This window comes from Triticum aestivum, chromosome 7B (assembly GCF_018294505.1).
Source record: "Triticum aestivum cultivar Chinese Spring chromosome 7B, IWGSC CS RefSeq v2.1, whole genome shotgun sequence".
NCBI classification, from domain to species: Eukaryota; Viridiplantae; Streptophyta; class Magnoliopsida; order Poales; family Poaceae; genus Triticum; species Triticum aestivum.
Genome location: NC_057813.1, coordinates 147086095 through 147107052, shown reverse-complemented (window position 1 = coordinate 147107052; position 20958 = coordinate 147086095). Strand labels below are relative to the sequence as shown.

General features: G+C 47.4%; 1 protein-coding gene and 1 long non-coding RNA gene across 2 annotated transcripts; both read left to right on the top strand.

The window, feature by feature from the left end:
* The first annotated feature begins 14004 nt into the window (after positions 1-14004).
* Positions 14005-15821, top strand: LOC123159970 (leucine-rich repeat receptor-like serine/threonine/tyrosine-protein kinase SOBIR1). Its single transcript, XM_044577778.1, has one exon. It carries the CDS (start codon positions 14073-14075, stop codon positions 15528-15530), a length of 1458 nt encoding a protein of 485 aa, XP_044433713.1. The 5' UTR covers positions 14005-14072; the 3' UTR covers positions 15531-15821.
* Positions 15822-18149: 2328 nt separating this feature from the next.
* On the top strand, positions 18150-18747 carry LOC123160403 (uncharacterized). Its single transcript, XR_006480168.1, has 2 exons — positions 18150-18491; positions 18581-18747. It is a non-coding gene; the product is annotated as an uncharacterized lncRNA (long non-coding RNA).
* Positions 18748-20958: the final 2211 nt, after the last annotated feature.

Below are 20958 nucleotides of genomic sequence, written 5' to 3'. Positions count from 1 at the left end.
TATTTCAAAGAAAAGGAATATCAAACGGAGTCCAAACGGAATGAAACCTTCGGGAGCGTGATTTTTGGAACGAACGTGATACAGAGGACTTGGAGTGCAAGTCAAGAAGTAGCCGAGGCGGCCACGAGATGGTAGGGCGCCCCCCCTATAGGGCGTGCCCCCTATCTCATGGGCCCCTCAGGCGGCCACGGACGTACTTCTTCCTCCTATATAAGCCTACGTACCCCGAAAACATCCAGGGAGCCAACGAAACACAATTTCCACCGCCGTAACCTTCTGTATCCGCAAGATCCCATCTTGGAGCCTTCACCGGCGCTCTGCCGGAGGGGGAATCGACCACGGAGGGCTTCTACATCAACACCATAGCCCCTCCGATGACTTGTGAGTAGTTTACCACAGACCTTCGGGTCCATAGTTATTAGCTAGATGGCTTCTTCTCTCTTTTTGGATCTCAATACAATGTTCTCCCCCTCTCTTGTGGAGATCTATTTGATGTAAACTCTTTTTGCGGTGTGTTTGTCGAGATCCGATGAATTGTGGGTGAGGGAGTCCTGGATTAGGGGGTGTCCGGATGGCCGGACTATGACCTTTGGCCGGACTCCCGGACTATGAAGATACAAGATTGAAGACTTCGTCCCGTGTCCAGATAGGGACTTTCCTTGGCGTGGAAGGCAAGCTTGGCGATACGATATGAAGATCTCCTCCCATTGTAACCGACTCTGTGTAACCCTAGCCCTCTCCGGTGTCTATATAAACCGGAGAGTTTTAGTCCGTAGGACGAACAACAATCATACCATAGGCTAGCTTCTAGGGTTTAGCCTCTCTGATCTCGTGGTAGATCAACTCTTGTACTACCCATATCGTCAATATTAATCAAGCAGGAGTAGGGTTTTACCTCCACCGAGAGGGCCCGAACCTGGGTAAAAACATCGTGTCCCTTGTCTCCTGTTACCATCCGCCTAGATGCACAGTTCGGGACCCCCTACCCGAGATCCGCCGGTTTTGACACCGACATTGGTGCTTTCATTGAGAGTTCCTCTGTGTCGTCACCTTTAGGCCCGATGGCTTCTTCGATCGTCAACCACGACGCGGTCTAGGGTGAGACTTTTCTCCCCGGACAGCTATTCGTATTCGGCGGCTTCGCACTGCGGGCCAACTCGCTTGGCCATCTGGAGCAAATCGGAAGCTACGCCCTGGCCATCAGGTCAGGTTTGGAAGCTTAAACTACACGGCTGACATCTGCGGGGACTTGATCTTCGATGGATTCGAGCCATGGCCGAGCGTGCCGCACTGTCTCGATGGGCATGATCTAGCTCTGTCGCCGGACAGCTCCCAGAGCGCCGCTCAGGTGTCCGCTCCGACCATTAGCTCGGAGCCGACTGTGCTAGTCAGGGACGGACGGTTGGACGCCGCCCCAGGAGCCGCAATCTCTATGGCGATAGAGCCGAATACCAGCCTAGTCCTTTGCAAGGCCTGTGACTCCAAGGTGCCGGACTCCGTTCCGGACTCTGAATATTCTGCACCCCTTCCAATCGAACCCGATTGGGCTCCGATCATGGAGTTCACCGCCGCGGACATCTTTCAGCACTCGCCCTTTGGCGGTATCCTAGATTCACTAAAGTCTCTCTCTTTGTCAGGAGAGCCCTGGCCGGACTATGGTCAGCAGGGTTGGGATGCGGACGACGAGGAAATTCGAAGCCCACCCACCACCCACTTTGTAGCCACTGTCGACGATCTAACCGACATGCTCGACTTTGTCTCCGAAGACATCGACGGTATGGACGCCGATGCGGGAGACGACCAAGAACCAGAACCTATAGGGCACTGGAAGGCCACCTCGTCATATGACATATACATGGTGGACACCCCCAAAGCAGGGGTTGGCGATGAAAAAGCGGAGGATGACCCCTCCAAGAAGCAACCCAAGCGCCGACGTCAGCGGCGCCGCTCTAAATCCCGCCAAAGCAAGAACGGCGAATCCGGCACCGGAGACGTCAACACCCCGGACAGTGCCGAAGACAACCCCCTCCAGCAGGATTCAGCGCGGGAGGACGAAGGAGCCAGCCCTCATGAGAGAGCGGCAGGCACAGAGGTCGAGGACGACAATTATATGCCTCCCTCCGAAGACGAGGCAAGCCTCGACGACGACAAATTCGTCGTGCCAGAGGATCCCGTCGAACAAGAGCGTTTCAAACGCAGGCTTATGGCCACGGCAGGCAGCCTCAAGAAAAAACAGCAACAGCTTAGAGCTAACCAAGACCTGCTAGCCGACAGATGGACCGAAGTCCTGGCGGCCGAAGAGTATAAACTCGAACGCCCCTCCAAGAGTTACCCAAAGCGCAGGCTGCTACCCCAACTAGAGGAGGAAGCAACTAAACCTACATCACCAGCATACGATGCGCCCGATCGGCCACCCCGTGGCCGCGACAGAGAGGCCTTTCGGCCCTCAATCCAAGCCGCACCCCGGCACCGCTCTAAAATACCAGAGCACGGGGAAACGCAACAGACCTGCGAGACATACTGGAGGATAAGGCAAGGCAAACAAGATCGATCTACGGATCACGTGGGCGCCCCACATCACGGGACGATTACCGTCACGCCGGATATGATAAATACGGCCAGGCCGAATACAACAGACAAAGCTCATCCGAGCTACGTCGCGATATAGCCCAGTACAGGGGCGCCGCACACCCACTATGCTTCACAGACGAAGTAATGGATCATCAGATCCCCGAGGGTTTTAAACCCGTAAACATCGAATCATACAATGGCACAACTGATCCCGCGGTATGGATCGAGGATTATCTCCTTCATATCCACATGGCCCGTGGTGATGATCTACACGCCATCAAATACCTCCTGCTTAAGCTTAAAGGACCAGCTCGACATTGGCTTAACAGCCTGCCAGCAGAGTCAATTAGTTGCTGGGAGGACCTGGAATCCGCATTCCTAGATAACTTCCAGGGCACTTATGTGCGACCACCAGACGCCGATGACATAAGCCACATAATCCAGCAGCCAGAGGAATCAGCCAGACAATTCTGTACATGGTTCCTAACCAAGAAAAAATCAAATAGTCGACTGTCCGGACGCCGAGGCCCTTGCAGCCTTCAGGCACAACATCCAAGACGAATGGCTTGCCCGGCAACTAGGACAGGAAAAGCCGAAATCTATGGCAGCCCTCACGACACTCATGACCCGCTTTTGCGCGGGCGAAGACAGCTGGCTAGCTCGTAGCAATAACATAACCAAGAGCCCTGGCAATTCGGATACCAAAGACAACAATGGCAGGTCACGTCGTAACAAGCACAAGCACCGCATTAATGGCGACAATACCGAGGATACGGCAGTCAATGCCGGATTCAGAGGCTCTAAACCCGGTCAGCGGAAGAAGCCATTCAAAAGAAACCCTCCGGGCCCATCCAACTTAGACCGGATACTCGATCGCTCGTGCCAGATACACGGCACCCCCGAACAACTTGCCAACCACACCAACAGGGATTGTTGGGTGTTCAAGCAGGCAGGCAAGTTAAGTCCCGAAACCAAAGACAAGGGGCTGCGTAGCGATGACGAGGAGGAGCCCCGGCCGCCAAACAACAGAGGACAGAAGGGCTTCCCCTCGCAAGTGTAGACGGTGAACATGATATATGCAACCCACATCCCCAAAAGGGAGCGGAAGCATGCTATCAAGGACGTCTATGCGTTGGAGCCAGTCGCCCCAAAGTTCAACCCATGGTCCTCCTGCCTGATCACCTTTGATCGAAGGGACCACCCCACTAGCATCCGTCATGGCGGATTCGCTGCATTGGTCCTAGACCCAATCATTGACGGATTTCACCTCACTAGAGTCCTCATGGATGGCGGCAGCAGCCTGAACCTGCTTTATCAGGATATAATGCGAAAAATGGGTATAGATCCCTCGAGGATTAAACCCACAAATACAACCTTTAAAGGTGTCATACCAGGTGTAGAAGCCAGCAGTACAGGCTCAGTTACACTCGAAGTGGTCTTCGGATCCCCGGATAATTTCCGAAGCGAGGAGTTAATCTTCGACATAGCCCCATTCTGCAGTGGCTATCACGCCCTGCTCGAACGAACCGCATTTGCAAAATTCAATGCGGTGCCGCACTACGCATATCTCAAGCTCAAGATGCCAGGCCCTCGCGGAGTCATCACGGTAAATGGAAACACCGAACGCTCTCTCCGAACGGAGGAGCACACAGCGGCCCTGGCGGCGGAAGTACAGAACAGCCTCTCAAGGCAACTCTCCAATCCGGGTGTTAAACGTTCGGACAACGTCAAGCGCGCCCGAAGCAACCTACAACAGCGAAGGCTGGTACAATCCAAGCAAGCATAGCAGTGCGGCCCCAACCCCAACCCTCGCCAGATGGTGCTATCGGTACCACGCGTACATAATTACGCTTTGAAAATACCATGGGCATAAGGGGAGGGGCACAACTACGGCACGCCCAGAATGCGGCTCAACCGCACTTAGGGGCTCCCTATTCCGCCGATTTCTTTTTTTTATATACTTTCAGGACCCAATTATCCGGAAGGCCTGTCCGGCAATACACTCACCGAACACATGATGCAACAGCCAGGGCGAGAACAAGTTGCATCGAATGTCCAGGTGGTCTCTATAACAAGTTCAATACCTGTTTTTACTTAAAGACCCGCAGCTTGCCCCTGGAGGGGGAAATGTCAAATAATCCCATCCCTTGCTTATCGCACTATTTGTATCGTTCTGCTTTCATAGCAGCCCTTTTTAATAAACAATACATAGCTCTTATATATTATTGTATTCATCTATTTTTATACAAATATGTCCAGTCATGACATTATGCAACCGTACACTTTGGTACGGCCAATACACCAGGGGCTTAAGCACCCCATAATATGGTGTGAGAAGACTGAACACTCTCATGAGTGCGGCACCCCGAACTTATAGCACTATATGCATCGGCTCTGAATCATGTCTTGGGTCAATAGTTGGGTTTGCCCGGCTCCCATGTTTTGGTACCTTACGTTCCGCAATGTTGGCTAAGGTAGCGCTGGGAGAACTACTGCGATTGTGCCCTAGTTGAGCTGGGTTAACACCTCAGTAGAGAAAGCTAAAACTGACCGTCATGATAGTGCGAGAGACCGGTCGCTGTTCGCGAGGTTTTTCGAGTCCTTAAAGACTTATGCCGCTTAGAGCGAGGAGCCGGATTTATCTGGCCAAGTTGTGGATAGCGCCCCGAACTCGGTCTTCCGAATACTAGGGGCTTCACCGAAATTTAAAATTATAGAATTCTATGGCTAAGTGAGAGTGATAAAGCATTATAAGTCTGATGGCCTTGTTCGTTGTGCTGAGCGCCTCCCTAGATGGACCCAAAAATGGGAACAAGAGCGCTCAGGTTTATCCCGAACACCCCAGCACTCGTGGCATGGGGGTAGAAGCCGACGACTTGCATCTCTCAGATTTGATAAATGGCAGCACAGAAGGTAATATTTTAAATTAACAAGTGTTTCTTAGCGCATATGAACAAAGTTTTCAGCGCACAGGATAACAACATATGAGTCTACTCAAAAATTACATCTTTGGAGCACTCATCCGCTATAAGGCGGGCACCCTTCAGGACGCCCTTATAATACATCTCGGGCGTGCGATACTCCTTGCTCGGTGGTGGCGCGTCCGTCAAAAGCTTCTCCGCGTCCAGCTTGCCCCAGTGCACTTTAGCACGGGCAAGGGCCCGACGGGCACCTTCAATACAGACGGAGCGCTTGATGACTTCAATCCACGAACACGCGTCCACCAGCCGCCGCACCAGACCGAAGTAGCTCCCAGGCATGGCCTCTCCAGGCCACAGTCGAACTATGAGGCCCCTCATGGCCTGTTCGTCCACCTTGTGGAGTTTGACCAGCTGCTTCAGCTGGTCGCTCAGGGGCACCGGATGTTCGGCCTCAGCATACTGAGACCAGAACACCTTTTCCGTCGAGCTCCCCTCCTCGGCTCGGTAGAACGCGGCAGCATCAGACACACTACGGGGCAGATCAACGAACGCTCCTGGAGAGCTCCGGATCCGGGTAAGTAACAGATAATTTACTTTTATATTCTTGCTTTGCATAAAGAATGCCTTACCCTCCGCTATATTGTTCATCGCTTCAATCTCCTGGAGGGCCTTCTGGGCTTCGGCCTTAGCGGTTTTGGCACTCTCAAGAGCCAAGGCGAGCTCGGACTCTCGAGTCTTCGAGTCACGCTCCAAACTCTCGTGTTTTTCCACGAGATCCTGGAGCTCTTGCTGCACCTCCGCCACCCGCGCCTCCTGCTTCTCTCGCTCGGTGCGCTCCAAGGCCGCACTATTTTCGGCCTTGGAGACCGCTTCCTTCAGGGTCGCCACATCCGTCGTGGCCCCTGCAACATTTACGTTGGTCCTATCATTATTTGCAACCAAGTATTTCTATATACATTTACATGCGGTACTACATACCCTCCTTGTCCTCAAGCTGCTTCTTGGCACGGCCGAGCTCGTTCTCGGACCGATCGAGGCTCTCCTTCAATACATTGACCTCCGCAGTCAGTGCGGCAGAGGTCAGCAGCGCAGCCTGCGTTCCCATATTGACACATTTATACTCCTGCGTATATCTTTTTAGATCTTCAGCTTGGCTTTTCTTTCTGAATGCCGAACCGAGCATCAGGGGCTACTGTCTATGCGGTAAACATTTTTATATGTTTCGAACACAAACCTCAAAGCCTGCTAACAGAATTGTACATGCTTCTATCAGCCCGCTCTTCGTGGACTGAACCTTTTGAATCACCGCACTCATAACAATGCGGTGTTCCTCGTCGATGGAGGTGCCATTAAGCACCTCCTGCAAATTGTCTGGCGCCTCCGGGTGGACAGAGGTCACCGGCGTCGTAGGCTTGCCCTTCTTATGAAGGCGCCGCCTGTCGGACTCTGGAACCGTTGATGGTTCCAGAGCAGTGTCCGGCCCGGGGCCGGACTTAGATCGCTCTGGGGCTTTACCCCCTTTGGGCCTGGAGTCCGGGAGGTCGCCTTGAGGCGCCTCCAGGACCACCTCCTCCTGGTTCGGTCCCCTTCGGGACCCCACCTCGGCGTCGTCCACAGGGAGAGGGGAGGAGGCCGTTGGAAGTGAAGCGTTGTTCACATCCGACGAATTCAGGGAGCCGCTCGACGAATCGCCAAGCTGAGCTCTGGGCGGACTGCATAATTAAATTCTGCGTTAGAAATTATCGAATACTAGAGGAGCGTCATAAGTCATTCGGGTAACCGGACACTTACGATTTTGCCAGGGGCTTGACCCTGGATGGCCATTCCTCCTCGTCGTCTTCGGCATCGGAGGCGTAGTCCGGCAGAAGGGTTTTCCCCTTCTTGGACCCTCCGGCCTTCCCAGTTGGGGCGGCCTTCCTTTTCTTTCCTTCCCCCGTTGGGGGGGGGGGGAGAGGCTTCTTCTTCTTCCTCCTCCTCGTATTCAGAGGCGGAGGGGGCTTTGGGGCTGTCAGGCGATGAATCCCACACCACCAGGCGCCGGGAGCTCTTTCGAGTCCCCGTGGTCTTCTTCTTGGCCTTCTTCTCCGGCACCACGTGAGGTGCCGGAACCAGTAGCTTGGTTAGACGAGCATCCGCTGGGTCTTCAAGCAAAGGAGCCGGACAGTTGACCTGCCCGGACTTCTTTAGCCAGTCCTGTCAAAGGTAAGGGAGTTTAGATCCCGCATAGAGTTAAACTATGTGAAACAAAATACCCCAAAATGGGAAAATTAAGCTCACCGCGCTGGCTTGGCGCTTGGCGCAGAATCCGCGATCCTCGGTGATGGGAGGCGAGACCTCAGAGCTCTTGAATAGCACCTTCCAGGCATCCTCGTGCTTTGTGTCGAAGAGCCGGGACAGAGTCTGGTGCTGGGCCGGGTCGAACTCCCACAAATTGAAAGCCCGTCGTTGACACGGGAGAATCCAGCGGAAGAGCATGACCTAGACCATGGTGACAAGTTTAACCTTCCTGACGATCAGGTCCTTGATGCAGGTTTGAAGTCCGGTCACTTCTGCCAAATTACCCCATGACAGGCCCGTCTCTTTCCAAGATGTGAGCCGTGTGGGGATGCCAGATCGGAATTCGGGGGCCGCTGCCCATTTAGGGTCACGCGGCTCGGTGATATAGAACCACCCCGATTGCCACCCTTTGATGGTCTCTACGAAGGCGCCCTCGAGCCATGTAACGTTGGCTATCTTGCCCACCATGGCGCCTTCGCACTCCGCTTGGCGTCGGCCCACGACCTTCGGCTTGACGCTGAAAATCTTCAGCCATAGGCCAAAGTGGGGCTGGATGTGGAGGAAGGCCTCGCACACGACAATAAACGCCGAGATGTTGAGGATGAAGTTCGGGGCCCGATCATGGAAGTCCAAGCCGTAGTAGAACATGAGACCCCGGACGAACGGGTGGAGAGGAAAGCCCAGTCCGCGGAGGAAATGGGGAAGAAATACAACCCTCTCATGGGGCCTAGGGGTGGGGATGAGCTGCCCCTCGTCTGGAAGCCGGTGTGCAATGTCGTTGTGCAGGTATCTGGCTTTCCGCAACCTTTTGATGTGCCCCTCCGTGATGGAGGAGGCCATCCACTTGCCTCCCGCTCCGGACATGGTTGGAGAAGGTCGAGGCAAGATGTGCGGGCTTGGGCGCTGGAGCTCGAGTGCGCAGGGACGGATAGGCAAAGGAGGAAGAAGGCGTAAATGGAAAGGGTGGAGTCTTATCCCCTTATATGGGCGGCCGAAACTACGAGCCCCCACCGGCCTAATAAAACTCGCTTATCCCCCAAGCGCCACGGTTAATGGCGCGGTTGGGTTACCCACGCCCGTATTGATGAGAATCCCGGAATAAGGGGACACGATCTCTGCTTCGACAAGACGTGCCAAGGAAACTGCCTCGCTAAACACGCTGAGGTGGAACAGTAAAACGATTCGAATAAAGGCTTGACTGTGGCATGATGTCACGCCTCGGAATACGTCAGCAGATTAGATTTGTGTGGAAGTTATTCTCTCTACGGTGGTATGTGGAACTTATTTTTGCAGAGCCGGACACTATCCTTGTGTTCAACATCTTCTATGAAGTATTCGGAGGAGGAACCCGCCTTGCAATGCCGAAGACAATTTGCGTGCCGGACTCGTCATCTTTGAAGCCTAGTTCAGGGGCTACTGAGGGAGTCCTGGATTAGGGGGTGTCCGAATGGCCGGACTATGACCTTTGGCCGGACTCCCGGACTATGAAGATACAAGATTGAAGACTTCGTCCCGTGTCCGGATAGGGACTTTCCTTGGCGTGGAAGGCAAGCTTGGCGATACGATATGAAGATCTCCTCCCATTGTAACCGACTCTGTGTAACCCTAGCCCTCTCAAGTGTCTATATAAACCAGAGAGTTTTAGTCCGTAGGATGAACAACAATCATACCATACGCTAGCTTCTAGGCTTCAGCCTCTTTGATCTCGTGGTAGATCAACTCTTGTACTACCCATATCATCAATATTAATCAAGCAGGAGTAGGGTTTTACCTCCACCGAGAGGGCCCGAACCTAGGTAAAAACATCGTGTCCCTTGTCTCCTGTTACCATCCGCCTAGACGCACAGTTCAGGACCCCCTACCCAAGATCTGCCGGTTTTGACACTGGCAGTGGGTTTATGATCAAGTTTATCTATGAGAAATATTTGAACCTCCTCTGTATTCTTTTATGTATGATTGAGTTATCTTTGCAAGTCTCTTTGAATTATCAGTTTGATTTGGCCTTCTTGATTGATCTTTCTTGCCATGGGAGAAGTGCTTAGCTTTGGATTCAATCTTGCGATGTCCTTACCCAGTGACAGAAAGGGTTGCAAGGCACGTATTGTATTGTTGCCATCGAGGATAAAAAGATGGGGTTTATATCATATTGCATGAGTTTATCCCTCTACATCATGTCATCTTGCTTAATGCGTTACTCTGTTCTTATGAACTTAATACTCTAGATGCAGGCAGGAGTCAGTCGATGTGTGGAGTAATAGTAGTAGATGTAGGCAGGAGTCGGTCTACTTGTTGCGGACGTGATGCCTATATACATGATCATGCCTAGATAATCTCATAATTATTCGCTTTTCCATCAATTGCTCGACAGTAATTTGTTCACCCACCGTAATACTTATGCTATCTTGAGAGAAGCCTCTAGTGAAACCTATGGCCCCGGGTTTATCTCTTATCATATTTGCTTCCAATCTACTTTTATTTGCATCTTTACCTTTTGCATCTATATTATAAAATACCAAAAATATATTATCATACTATCTCTATTAGATCTCACTTTCGCAAGTGGTCGTGAAGGGATTGACAACCCCTTTATTGCGTTGGTTGCAAGTTCTTTGTTTGTTTGTGTAGGTGCGTGGGACTTTTGAGGAGCCTCCTACTGGATTGATACCTTGGTTCTAAAAAATGGAGGGAAAAATACTTACGCTACTATTGCTGCATCACCCTTTCCTCTTCAAGGAAAACCAACGCAAGCTCAAGACGTAGCGAGCAAGTACATCAGAATTGTGTATCTCGATGCATCGGACTAGTTTCTTTGGTGCAGGGTTTCTACTGTTATTGTAAAATTATTACAAAACATCTGTTCCTGGTTTAGTGAATAATATGTTCCCTTATTCAAACTTGGAAATTATGTATTTGCAAATTTTGATAATGGTTAGCCAATCTCGAACTGTCGGCTGCCGCAGTATCCTGATTTTACGACGCTTATGCCAATTCAGTTGTTGTAGCAGAATATTGATATATCTTTCAAAATCTAAATAGTGAATGGATGATCATGAAGTGATGTTTAACTATCAAGATGTGAACTCATTTCTTGGTCTACTAAAGTGTTCGTCTAACAGGTGATTACATGGACCTTGTGACGGAAAAAGATAAACCAAGAAGCTTGGGTGATCGTCTATTGGCGACAACATGGTATACATGACGTCCCTATTGGTTAGGTTCCAGCTCTCACTTTGCAGGTCTGCACTTGTACTTCCTGTACTAAACAAGAGAACAATAAATTTGACACATACATATTTGTCACTTGCTACATAGGGGATTTCCATATCTACATTCTAATATTCTCCATATTTTCTTATTAACATTCATATCAAATCTTTGCAGTATATAGGGGTACAAAATTGAATCTCTCTTACCAGATATGACTACGTGGTCAACATATACATGTGCAACATCCAAGAATAGAGATGTCATCAAACTTCTCATTAATTTTTCCAATTCTACTCTCTCATTTACCGTTGAGAGCATATGGAGTGCTATCAATCAATATGAACACCTCCCTGCAACGTCTCTTCTGCTGGATTGCTTTATTTCTGAAAATATTTGGCAACTTGATATTTTTGTGTTAATTAATGAGATTATATAGTGCTAAGATTTTACTGGTTTCATCTTGCATGTCTATGCAATCATTAGTTTATTATTTCTGCAGGAAATGACTACTATTACTTCATAGCTAAAATACATCTAATTTTGAAACATAGTAAACTCCAAAGATGAAGAAGGTGTCACTTACCTATATAGTGCAATCACATTATGTACTTTCCCTCCTCCAATATGGAGGTATGAACAAGGCTGTGAATATTAATATCACATCTTCTCACATACGTGACCAAAGTCATGTCCTTCTATGTTTACCCTTCGCGGGCTCATAGAGCTCGGAAGAGGGGTTGCTGGCTTTGGTAGCTTGATTTTATTTCGGGGGGGGGGGCATAAATTTACTATCGGAACTAGGCGCAATGTTACGCAAATTAGAAAACCATGTATACTTCTATGAACTATATAATAATTATGAGATCTTATATGCATATCAGTTTTCAGAGTCCAGTTACTGCTACTGTGGATGTTGCCAGTTCCAACTAACAACAATTTATTTTATCTGTTTTAGGATGCAACTTCGGATTTTGTAATTTGCATTCCTAATATTTTTAATTAGTGTTTTTAGTGATGAACAATTTATGGGTGTCCGTGTTGATATGTGCCATAAAACCCACGGGATTCTTTTAGGATCTTTCGTTAATGATGTTTGCTCCTCTTTTGTACTTCCAATGGTTATGGCAGGAAGTCTCAGTATTGCGCAACTCAAGCCACTGCCAAATATTCTAATCATTTGTATTTTTGAAGTTGTAGATGATTAGATTTCCAGTCAGTTTCTGTTTTAGCATACACATCATGGCAAGCTGGCATTGACAAGCAGAAATCGGATGCCTCAAGTTCGTGAAGTTCATGGCAAAAAAGATACCGTACTAGAGTTAATGAGTGCAAACGATGGAATTATCGAGTTTTATGTGTGTCATTCAAAGATGTGGCTTTAGGAAATATTTGTAAGCCTTGGAGCTTGTACATTGGTATGAGACCTCATAAGTTACAGGGAAATCAGTGACACCACATTCAATATCAGAGTTAGTTTATTTTTCGGGAATGATCAGAGAGTTAGTGAGGATGAGGGAACATGCTCTTGTTAGAGTTTTTCAGGATGATGGGCCCTGCTGTTTTCGGCCTCCCATTTCTTTTCTGCTAGGCAAAGCCTAGCTGTATGGATCCAATAGTAAAATTATCTGCTCCTACTAATAGACATTGCCCCAGCAAAGTTTGCAAAAATAATATGTTTGCTTGCTATGGAATATGAGTGTACTTTGTTTAAGACGTAATACAAAAATACTTGTTTTTGCGATGTAATACATTTTTTGACGAAAATATCAGATCTGTTATAAAGATTCACCAAAAGTACAATGTAACCCAAACATAATAAAAATTACATCGAGGACCATGGACAATCGAATGACCATTGTCGCTACCAGAGCGAGCTGTCGACCCACCGTGTGCCACTCCCATACCGGAGCCGGCTTGACCTTGTCGATGACAGCCAGGAAATCTTCGTGCACGTGCCCCTAAGGACCAGCATTTGGGAGCCGCGATCATCGCCACTGAATCCTTGAATTGATCTGAAGGACCTGACACCAAATCTCGCCGTTGCATACACTCGACGAGAAACCCTAACCTCGACGCTTCGAGGATTTGGCGGGAATCTACGCCAGAACTCTGTCTAATCTGTCTCGACGAACGAACTTGAGGAGGATCGGAGCCCGAAAGACTGACTCGAAGAAGAAGCACTGACGTCCGTCCGAGCGCCGCCCTTTCGAGAACTAAAACCCTACCTATCTAAGCCAAGGGACCAGACCCTCCTCGCCACCTGCCGCCGGAGCGGTAGGCGGAGGGGAGGCGAATCCATGGGCTCGCCGACGGAGATCAAAGGGTGGAAGTCTTTCACTAGTCGCCTTGCGAGAGGGGAAAGAAAAAAAACTCTTTTGCAATGTAATATGGTTATACTTGATTCCATTGTGTGTGCATACTTAAGGATTTTGTGATGATTTTTTTTTGTAACGAAACGAAACATTGTACTTGTATAATCAATGCTTCACATGAATATAGTCTTTATCTGATACTAGAGATGACTATGGCTCATTCCTGCTATTAGATTTTTGGATTTGGAAATCTTACTGAAATATTTTCTCTGCAACTATTCAGTTAAATCTTGCATCTGGATATTTTTATGATGATTTTTTGTTGGTTCATAAGTCTAACTAGATGAATGAGATTTTTTGGGGGGGCATTGTGCTAAGCTTACTAGTGCATTTAAATGGGATTTTTGCTAGGAAAAATACGTTTGAATGGACCACCTAAATACAGTATATAGCGACATATAGGATGGGACGTGAGAATCTTCCCAGATTTTTAGGGGCATAATAGTCATTTCCATTCTTCCCTTGCCGTGCTGGCCGGTTCTTGACTTGCCTCGGAGTCAACGGTCGTTTCCCGCCAATCTGACTGGGCAGGCCACGATATGTCCCTCTCACACCAATCTGGCACGTCCATCCAGTCCACAAACGCATCACAGCCGTGCATTTTTTCCACACGGTAATCCTCAGCTAGGCCATTATTAATAGCTCTGCTCTCCACCCACCTCGTCCCCCACACAAGCCGGAATCTTCCTCCCCACACGACCAACGAGCAAAACGTTTGGTGACAATGGCGTTAGCGGCAGGTACGCCGAGCAAGCGTCCCGTCTTCTCCCTCGTCTCTCTCGCCACGCTCCTCCTCCTCGTCTCAGCTGTCCAGTGCTATGACGGCCGCCACGCCGTCATGCGCTCTGCCATGGCCCGGCGGTCCCGTCCGGGCATCCGGCACGTGCACCACCGCCGGACCGGGGTGCCGCACCGGTATATCCTCGCTGAGAATACAACCTCGAGCAGCGGTGGTGGCAAACAGAAGAACAACAGCTCGCCGCCGACGAGGAACAACAACACCGCGCCGCCGACGGCACCGGCGGCAGAGCAGGGCAAGCACCACCGCAGCCACAAGCACCGCGTGCGCAACTGGATCATCGGGTTCGTGGTCGGCTCCCTCGCTGGCGTCATCTCGGGGCTGGGCGTGTCCGTGCTGTTCCGGCTGGCGCTCAACTGCATCCGCGGGCGGTACCGGAGCAAGTCCGGCATGGTGATCTTCACCCCGAAGCTGATCAAGCGGGCGGACCACCTGGCGTTCCTGGAGAAGGAGGACATGCTGTCTTCGCTAGCCGTGATCGGGCGCGGCGGGTGCGGCGAGGTGTTCAAGGCGCAGCTCCCCGTGGAGACCGAGGGCGAGGAGCCCAAGTTCATCGCCATCAAGAAGATCAAGAAGCAGGTGGGCGACGGGCACGGGCAGAACAACCTGAGCGACGAGGAGAGCCGGCAGCTGGACAAGTGGTCGCGGCAGATACAGTCGGAGATCCGCACGGTGGGGCACATCCGGCACCGCAACCTGCTGCCGCTGGCGGCGCACGTGCCGCGGCCGGACTGCCACTACCTGGTGTACGAGTACATGAAGAACGGCAGCCTGCACAACGCCCTCAAGGCGACGCCGTCGGAGGAGGACGGCGGCGGGGTGCGGCTGGCGTGGCCGGCGCGGCTCCGCGTGGCGGTGGGCATCGCGTCGGGGCTGGAGTACCTGCACGTGCTGCAGCAGCCGCAGATCATCCACCGCGACCTGAAGCCGGCCAACATCCTGCTGGACGACGACATGGAGGCCCGCATCGCGGACTTCGGGCTGGCCAAGGCGATGCCGGACGCGCACACCCACGTGTCGACGTCGCACGTAGCCGGCACCATGGGTTACATCGCGCCGGAGTACCACCAGTCGCTCAAGTTCACGGCCAAGTGCGACATCTACAGCTTCGGGGTGATCCTGGCGGTGCTGGCGACGGGGAAGGAGCCGACGGACCAGTTCTTCGTGACGGAGGTGGAGGAGGTCGGGCTGGTCAAGTGGCTGCGCCGGGTGGTGCAGAACGGCGACTACGCGGAGGCCATCGACCCCGCCATCGCCGGCGCCGGGCACGAGGAGCAGATCCTGCTGGTGCTGCGCATCGCCGTGTTCTGCACCGCCGACGAACCCAAGGAGCGGCCCGAGGCCAAGGACGTGCGCTGCATGCTCGCCCAGATCAAGAACTAGTAGTCTAGTCACCGTATAGGCGCGAGCCAAAGCTCCGTGTAAGTATTGGTCGTCGTCGTCGTCTTCAATTGGGCATGTGCCATGCGTGACTGTGTGTAGAATAATGCTGCAAGTGCTGGGTCAGCGGGTCAAGTATGGGGCCGGTCGATCGATAAAGACCGGAAAGGAGGCCCGACCATTTTACACAAATGATATTTAGAATGAGATTGCGTATATTTTTTTCTTGACTTTGACTTTGTCTTTTTTTGTAAGATCGAACGAGGTATCTAAACAATTATTATTAATCACTAATCGGCGTGATCCACCAGATGGCGTTACCTGCAGTGCACTGATGTGGTAAGCACTTTTCTGAGCTAGTGCACTGATGTCTTGATTGGAACGAGTCGCACCCAGCTTCGTAAGCATGGGCTGGTGGTAGTAGTGGAGAACTGGAGATAATAGACCACCGGATCAGAATCGATATGATGAAAGTATTGCAAATTGGACTGCAATTAAGACAAGTCGCCGCGCCGGCCGTGCGCTGCTGCGAATTACAGTATTTGTGTTCGCTGCATCTGTTCACCCTGTCATGCTCGTGCTCGGTCTACGTCGCGCCTCCTCTATCGAACAGAGAAACCGGTGCAATTATATATGCGAAAATCTACAGGTTCGATGGGGCGACGTCCATTAGTGCGGATGAGCGACGGGAAGAATAGACAGAGAGGAGGAAGAAGCCGACTTCCGTTGGATGGCAAAAATGCCGCGTCTACGTACTTGTTACGTATCCAACTTACATCAATCACCTCCTTTCCTAATGCCCTTCTCAATGCTCCACCCTGTACCGGGGATAAGAGCATCTTCAACGGACACGTAAAAACTGCTCCACGCGCTAAACACTGTTCTTTTTAGGCGCAGAGACGCTCCAAGAGATGCTACAAAACAGTGCGTGCGCAAAAAATTTTAGAGCATGCGCTAAAAAGCGCTATCGCATGCTGAAAATTTGGGATACCAAACCGCGCGCGTTTTATAATTTGCACTGCGTGTTTTTTGTACGCGCGTTTTTTGGGCATCTAGAAAACCGATGTTGGCTACCGCACGCTAAAAGTGCTACAGTGGCGCTGTAAAACTACTATTTTAGCGCTCGATATTTTTACGCGTCTGTTGGAGATGCTCTAAGGATGTCATGTAGGAAAAAGAATCTGATGTGGCAAAATAATTAAGAGGAGAGAGATGAGTTTGATAACCACCAAAAAAAAACAATGTTAATCACGTGAACCTAGGCAAAATATTTAAATGAAGAAAGATCACCAATGCATACAAGAGTTTAGTTGCCAAATCATTAAATGAAAAAAGCTTAGCAACAACAACTTTAAGCACCTATGCACTAAGGGCTTTAGTTGCTAAACTTTTTAACATGCTTAGGCCTTGTACAACGCAGGTGCCACTATGTCAGTGCTAGCTGTGTTGCGCCTTCCAAATTTCTTTGCTCCGCAACGCAAAGTGCTTGGTACAGGTGCTAGCTAGGCTTCTTTTTTCCTGTTGATGGAGGCACCGCAAACTCCTTTTTACCGATGACGGGATGTACCGGCTCACCATCCGCCGTTGGCGCTTGCGTCAAGATTCGTGAGGGAGCCATGTAGGATTTACTGCTTCATGCTATACAACAAGGAATACAAGACGCAATACGAAACATGGGACCAGGGTAGAATAAATATCTTGCATCTCACCCGCTCTCTCTGGGTGTGTTTGGTAGGGTGCATGGAGGGTTCATGAGGGCAAAAGTTCTCAATCCGACCCACTTTTCCTTGTTTGGTATTGTGCATGGGCTCATCTGGGCTATGCCCATCTGATACATAAAAAGGACCTCGGCCATGCTCATCTCATGCATCCCAGACAGGGTGCATGGAGGCAGCCATGCTGGCCCTGACCCTCGTCCCCACCCACTAGACCACATCCAGATATGTTTATGTTTTTAAAAAATGTTCATAATTTCAAATTTTGTTCAAATTTACAAACAAATATTCTGAATTTCAAAATTTGTATAAATTTTCGAAAAAGATTAGAATTTCAAAATTTGGTTAAATTTTTGAAAAAGTTTAGAATTTCAAAATTGTTCACATTTTCAAAAAAAATGTTCAGAACTTCAAATTTTGTTTGAATTTTCTATAAATGTTCAGGATTTCGAACTTCTAAAAAAATGTTCGGAATTTAACAAAAATCAAAATTTGTTTGAGTTTTGAAAAAATGTTTAGAATTTCATATTTTGTTTAAATTTTTATAAAATATTGCAAAATTCAATTTTTGTTTAAATTTTCAAAAAGTTCATAATTCCACATTTTACAAAAATCTTCATAATTTCAGAATTTTTAAATTTTCAAAAAATTGTTTGGAATTTCAAATTTTGTTTAAATTTTCAAAATATGTTTAAATTTGTGTTCACATGTTTTCAATTTGTTCATCGTTCACAAGAAAACATAATTCAAAATTGTTCAGCATGTCTAAACATGTGCAGTCTGCCAGACAAAGTCTCAGCTCAGCATGTCTGAGCGCATACATCGCTGCCAAACAACATCAACTATATGGACTCAGCATGTGTACATTCAGCATGTATGAGAGGAGAACAACTAGGCTAGGACAATACATGCTACCAAATACACCCCCTCTCTCTCTCTTCCCCTTTTCTCTCCTGTGGCTCGTGAGAGGAGCCCTGGACTGGCGACGGCACCGCTGTACCAGGCGGATGGCTAGGAGTGAGGCCGAATCACACCGGCGGAAGACGGATCCACTGTTGTCGGCATTGGGGTGACCTGCGCCGACGAGGTTCCTCGATCCTGCCCACCACAAGTCCGTCCTCCGACATCCTTTTTGCCCGGCCGCCATCCTCGCCTGGGAACCACAACGGCCACCCACCACAGCGGGTCGCAGCTCACGGTCGGCGCCGGATCCCGCGACTCCAAGCACTTCCGCCACCAGCTGCCTCTGGTGAGTCATGGAGCCCAGCGCCCCTAACCTATCTGCATCTGTTCAGAGTTAGTTTTTCTTTGTTATGCATGATATTGGTTTTTACCTAGATAAACGGCGATTATCCTCTGAAGATTTGGGAGCGTCGAAAGAAATCAGGGCTGACAATGTTCTTTGTTTTTTTTTTCTGAATTTGTGCTCGGCTTGGATTTTTGTTCAGTGTTAGATTTGTGAAGGTGAAATCTTGTTTTGTGAAATATGGAAGAGATTTATGGTTCATATAGAGTTGATTACTTCTGGAATTCACTCAAGTGAAAGTGAAATCTGGTTTTGTGTAATATAGAAGAGATTTATGGTTTATACATGTGAGATATGGCACCTATCTGACTTTGTGACACATGCAAGAGTTATTTGGTTCAGATTTGCGAAAAATAGTGATATTAGTCCATATTTAATTTGTGAATATGTAAACTCAAATTGATATTGTTGAAATATGAAATATTGCTTGTCAAATTCAAATGTGAAACCCCATGAAATTTGTATGTGTGAACCATATTTTTCTGAAATAATTGAAAATGGATCAATTGAAAAACTGAAATAGGTTTTTGAGAAACTGAAACCGATGTCTTTTGAAATAGCAAAAATCAGTTTCTGAAAATGATTGAAATAGGTCTTTTCAAAAAACTGAAATGGGTTATTCAAATGTGTGAAATTGATAGCGTTGACAATTATTGAAATGAGTGAAATATATCTTTTCACTCATTGACAAAACTGAAATAGGTCTTTTCAAAAATCAGTTTTTGTATAATTATATTATATATTGAAATGAGTGAAATATATCTTTTGTAAATGAGTGTAATGTCTTTCCAAAATGGATTGAAATCTATCTTTTAGAAATATGTTTTTTGCATTGAGTGAAATCAATTCTGAAATATGTTTTCTTAACTTAGTGAAATATGTTTCTCAATTCAGGGAAAATATTTTTCTGAAATGAGTGACATTGGTTTCTTCAGATGAGTGAAATTGGTTTCTTGAACATAAAGAGATGAGTGTGTTTTGAAATGATTGAAACCAGCTTTCTGAAATGAATGAAACTATTTTTTTAAACGACTAAAATCTATCTTTTCTCAACTTAGTGACATACCTTTTCTCAACTGAGTGAAATTATCTTTCTGAAATGAGCGACATCAGTTTCTTCATATGAGTGAATTTGGTTTTTTGGATATAAAGAAATGAGTTTTTTTAATGATTGAAATCGGCTTTCAGAAATGAGTGAAACAAGTTTTTAAATTGACTAAAATATGTGCTTTCTAATGTGTGAAATAGGCATTTTACAACGAGTGAAATCCATTTTTTGTAATGTGAAACTGATTGAACCAGTAAAATATTTCATTCTGTTTACCATTTTGCTTATTCCAGTTTATAAAAGTATGTGAAATGGGTTATTTCAAATATGTGAAATTAATTATCTAATATACCTGAAACTGATATTTTTCAAATATATGAAACATATTTCGGTCTGTTTGCCATTTTGCTTATTCTAGTTTGTGAAAAATATATGAAATGGCTATTTCAAATATGTGATATTGATTATATGAACATGTTTCTGTTTGGTTGCCATTTTGCATATTCCAGTTTGTGAAAATATGTGAAATGGGTTATTTCAAATATGTTAAATTGATTATCTGAAATATGTGAAACTGATATTTTTCAAATATATGAAACATACTTCAGTCTGTTTGTCAAATCTCTTATTCTAGTGTGTGAAAAAAATATGTGAAATAGGTTATTTAAAATATGTGAAATTGACTATTTCAAACACGTTTAAATTGTAGAATTGCAGTCCATGTATTTCACGAAAAAAAATTAGTGCGTTTGTCAAGTTGCTTATTCCACTCCGTCAAAATATGTGAATTTTTTATTTAAAATATTGGATATTGATTATTGCATTGTGCGGGATTTATTATTAAGAATATATTAAACTTTTATATTACTAATATATAAATATATCTGCCTATTTGTGAGTTCCATATTCCCGTTTATGAAAATGAGCAAAACACTAGAAAAAAACTTATATGAAATAGTGAAACAATCTATTGTTTTATGAAAGTGATTTCAAATATAATTGAAATATATAAAATTAAATATATTTCAATCATATCCAAAATTTATCTTGTTCTGAAGATCTTGTCACCAAGAATTCAAATATATAAAAAGTTTCAATATTGGACATTTGGTACGAAAGATATGAACCCTTAAAAACATGGGGATGAAAATAAAATGCATGTCTTATGTATTACGTGAGAGAATGCATGCATGCATGCACTGTTCTCCCCCACTCTAAGGCCCAATTCTTTTGCTAGAATCTGGGGATTCTCCCAGAATCCAACCCCGACACAGCTTCTCCCAGAATCTTTGAGCCTCATTTGTTTTACAATCCTATCTAGTTAGGGTCTAATTAGACAGGATTGTAAAACAAATGGAGCTT

Bases quoted from the DNA above. Each gene is read 5' to 3' on its own strand.
- LOC123159970 (XM_044577778.1), top strand. From the start codon at position 14,073: ATGGCGTTAGCGGCAGGTACGCCGAGCAAGCGTCCCGTCTTCTCCCTC.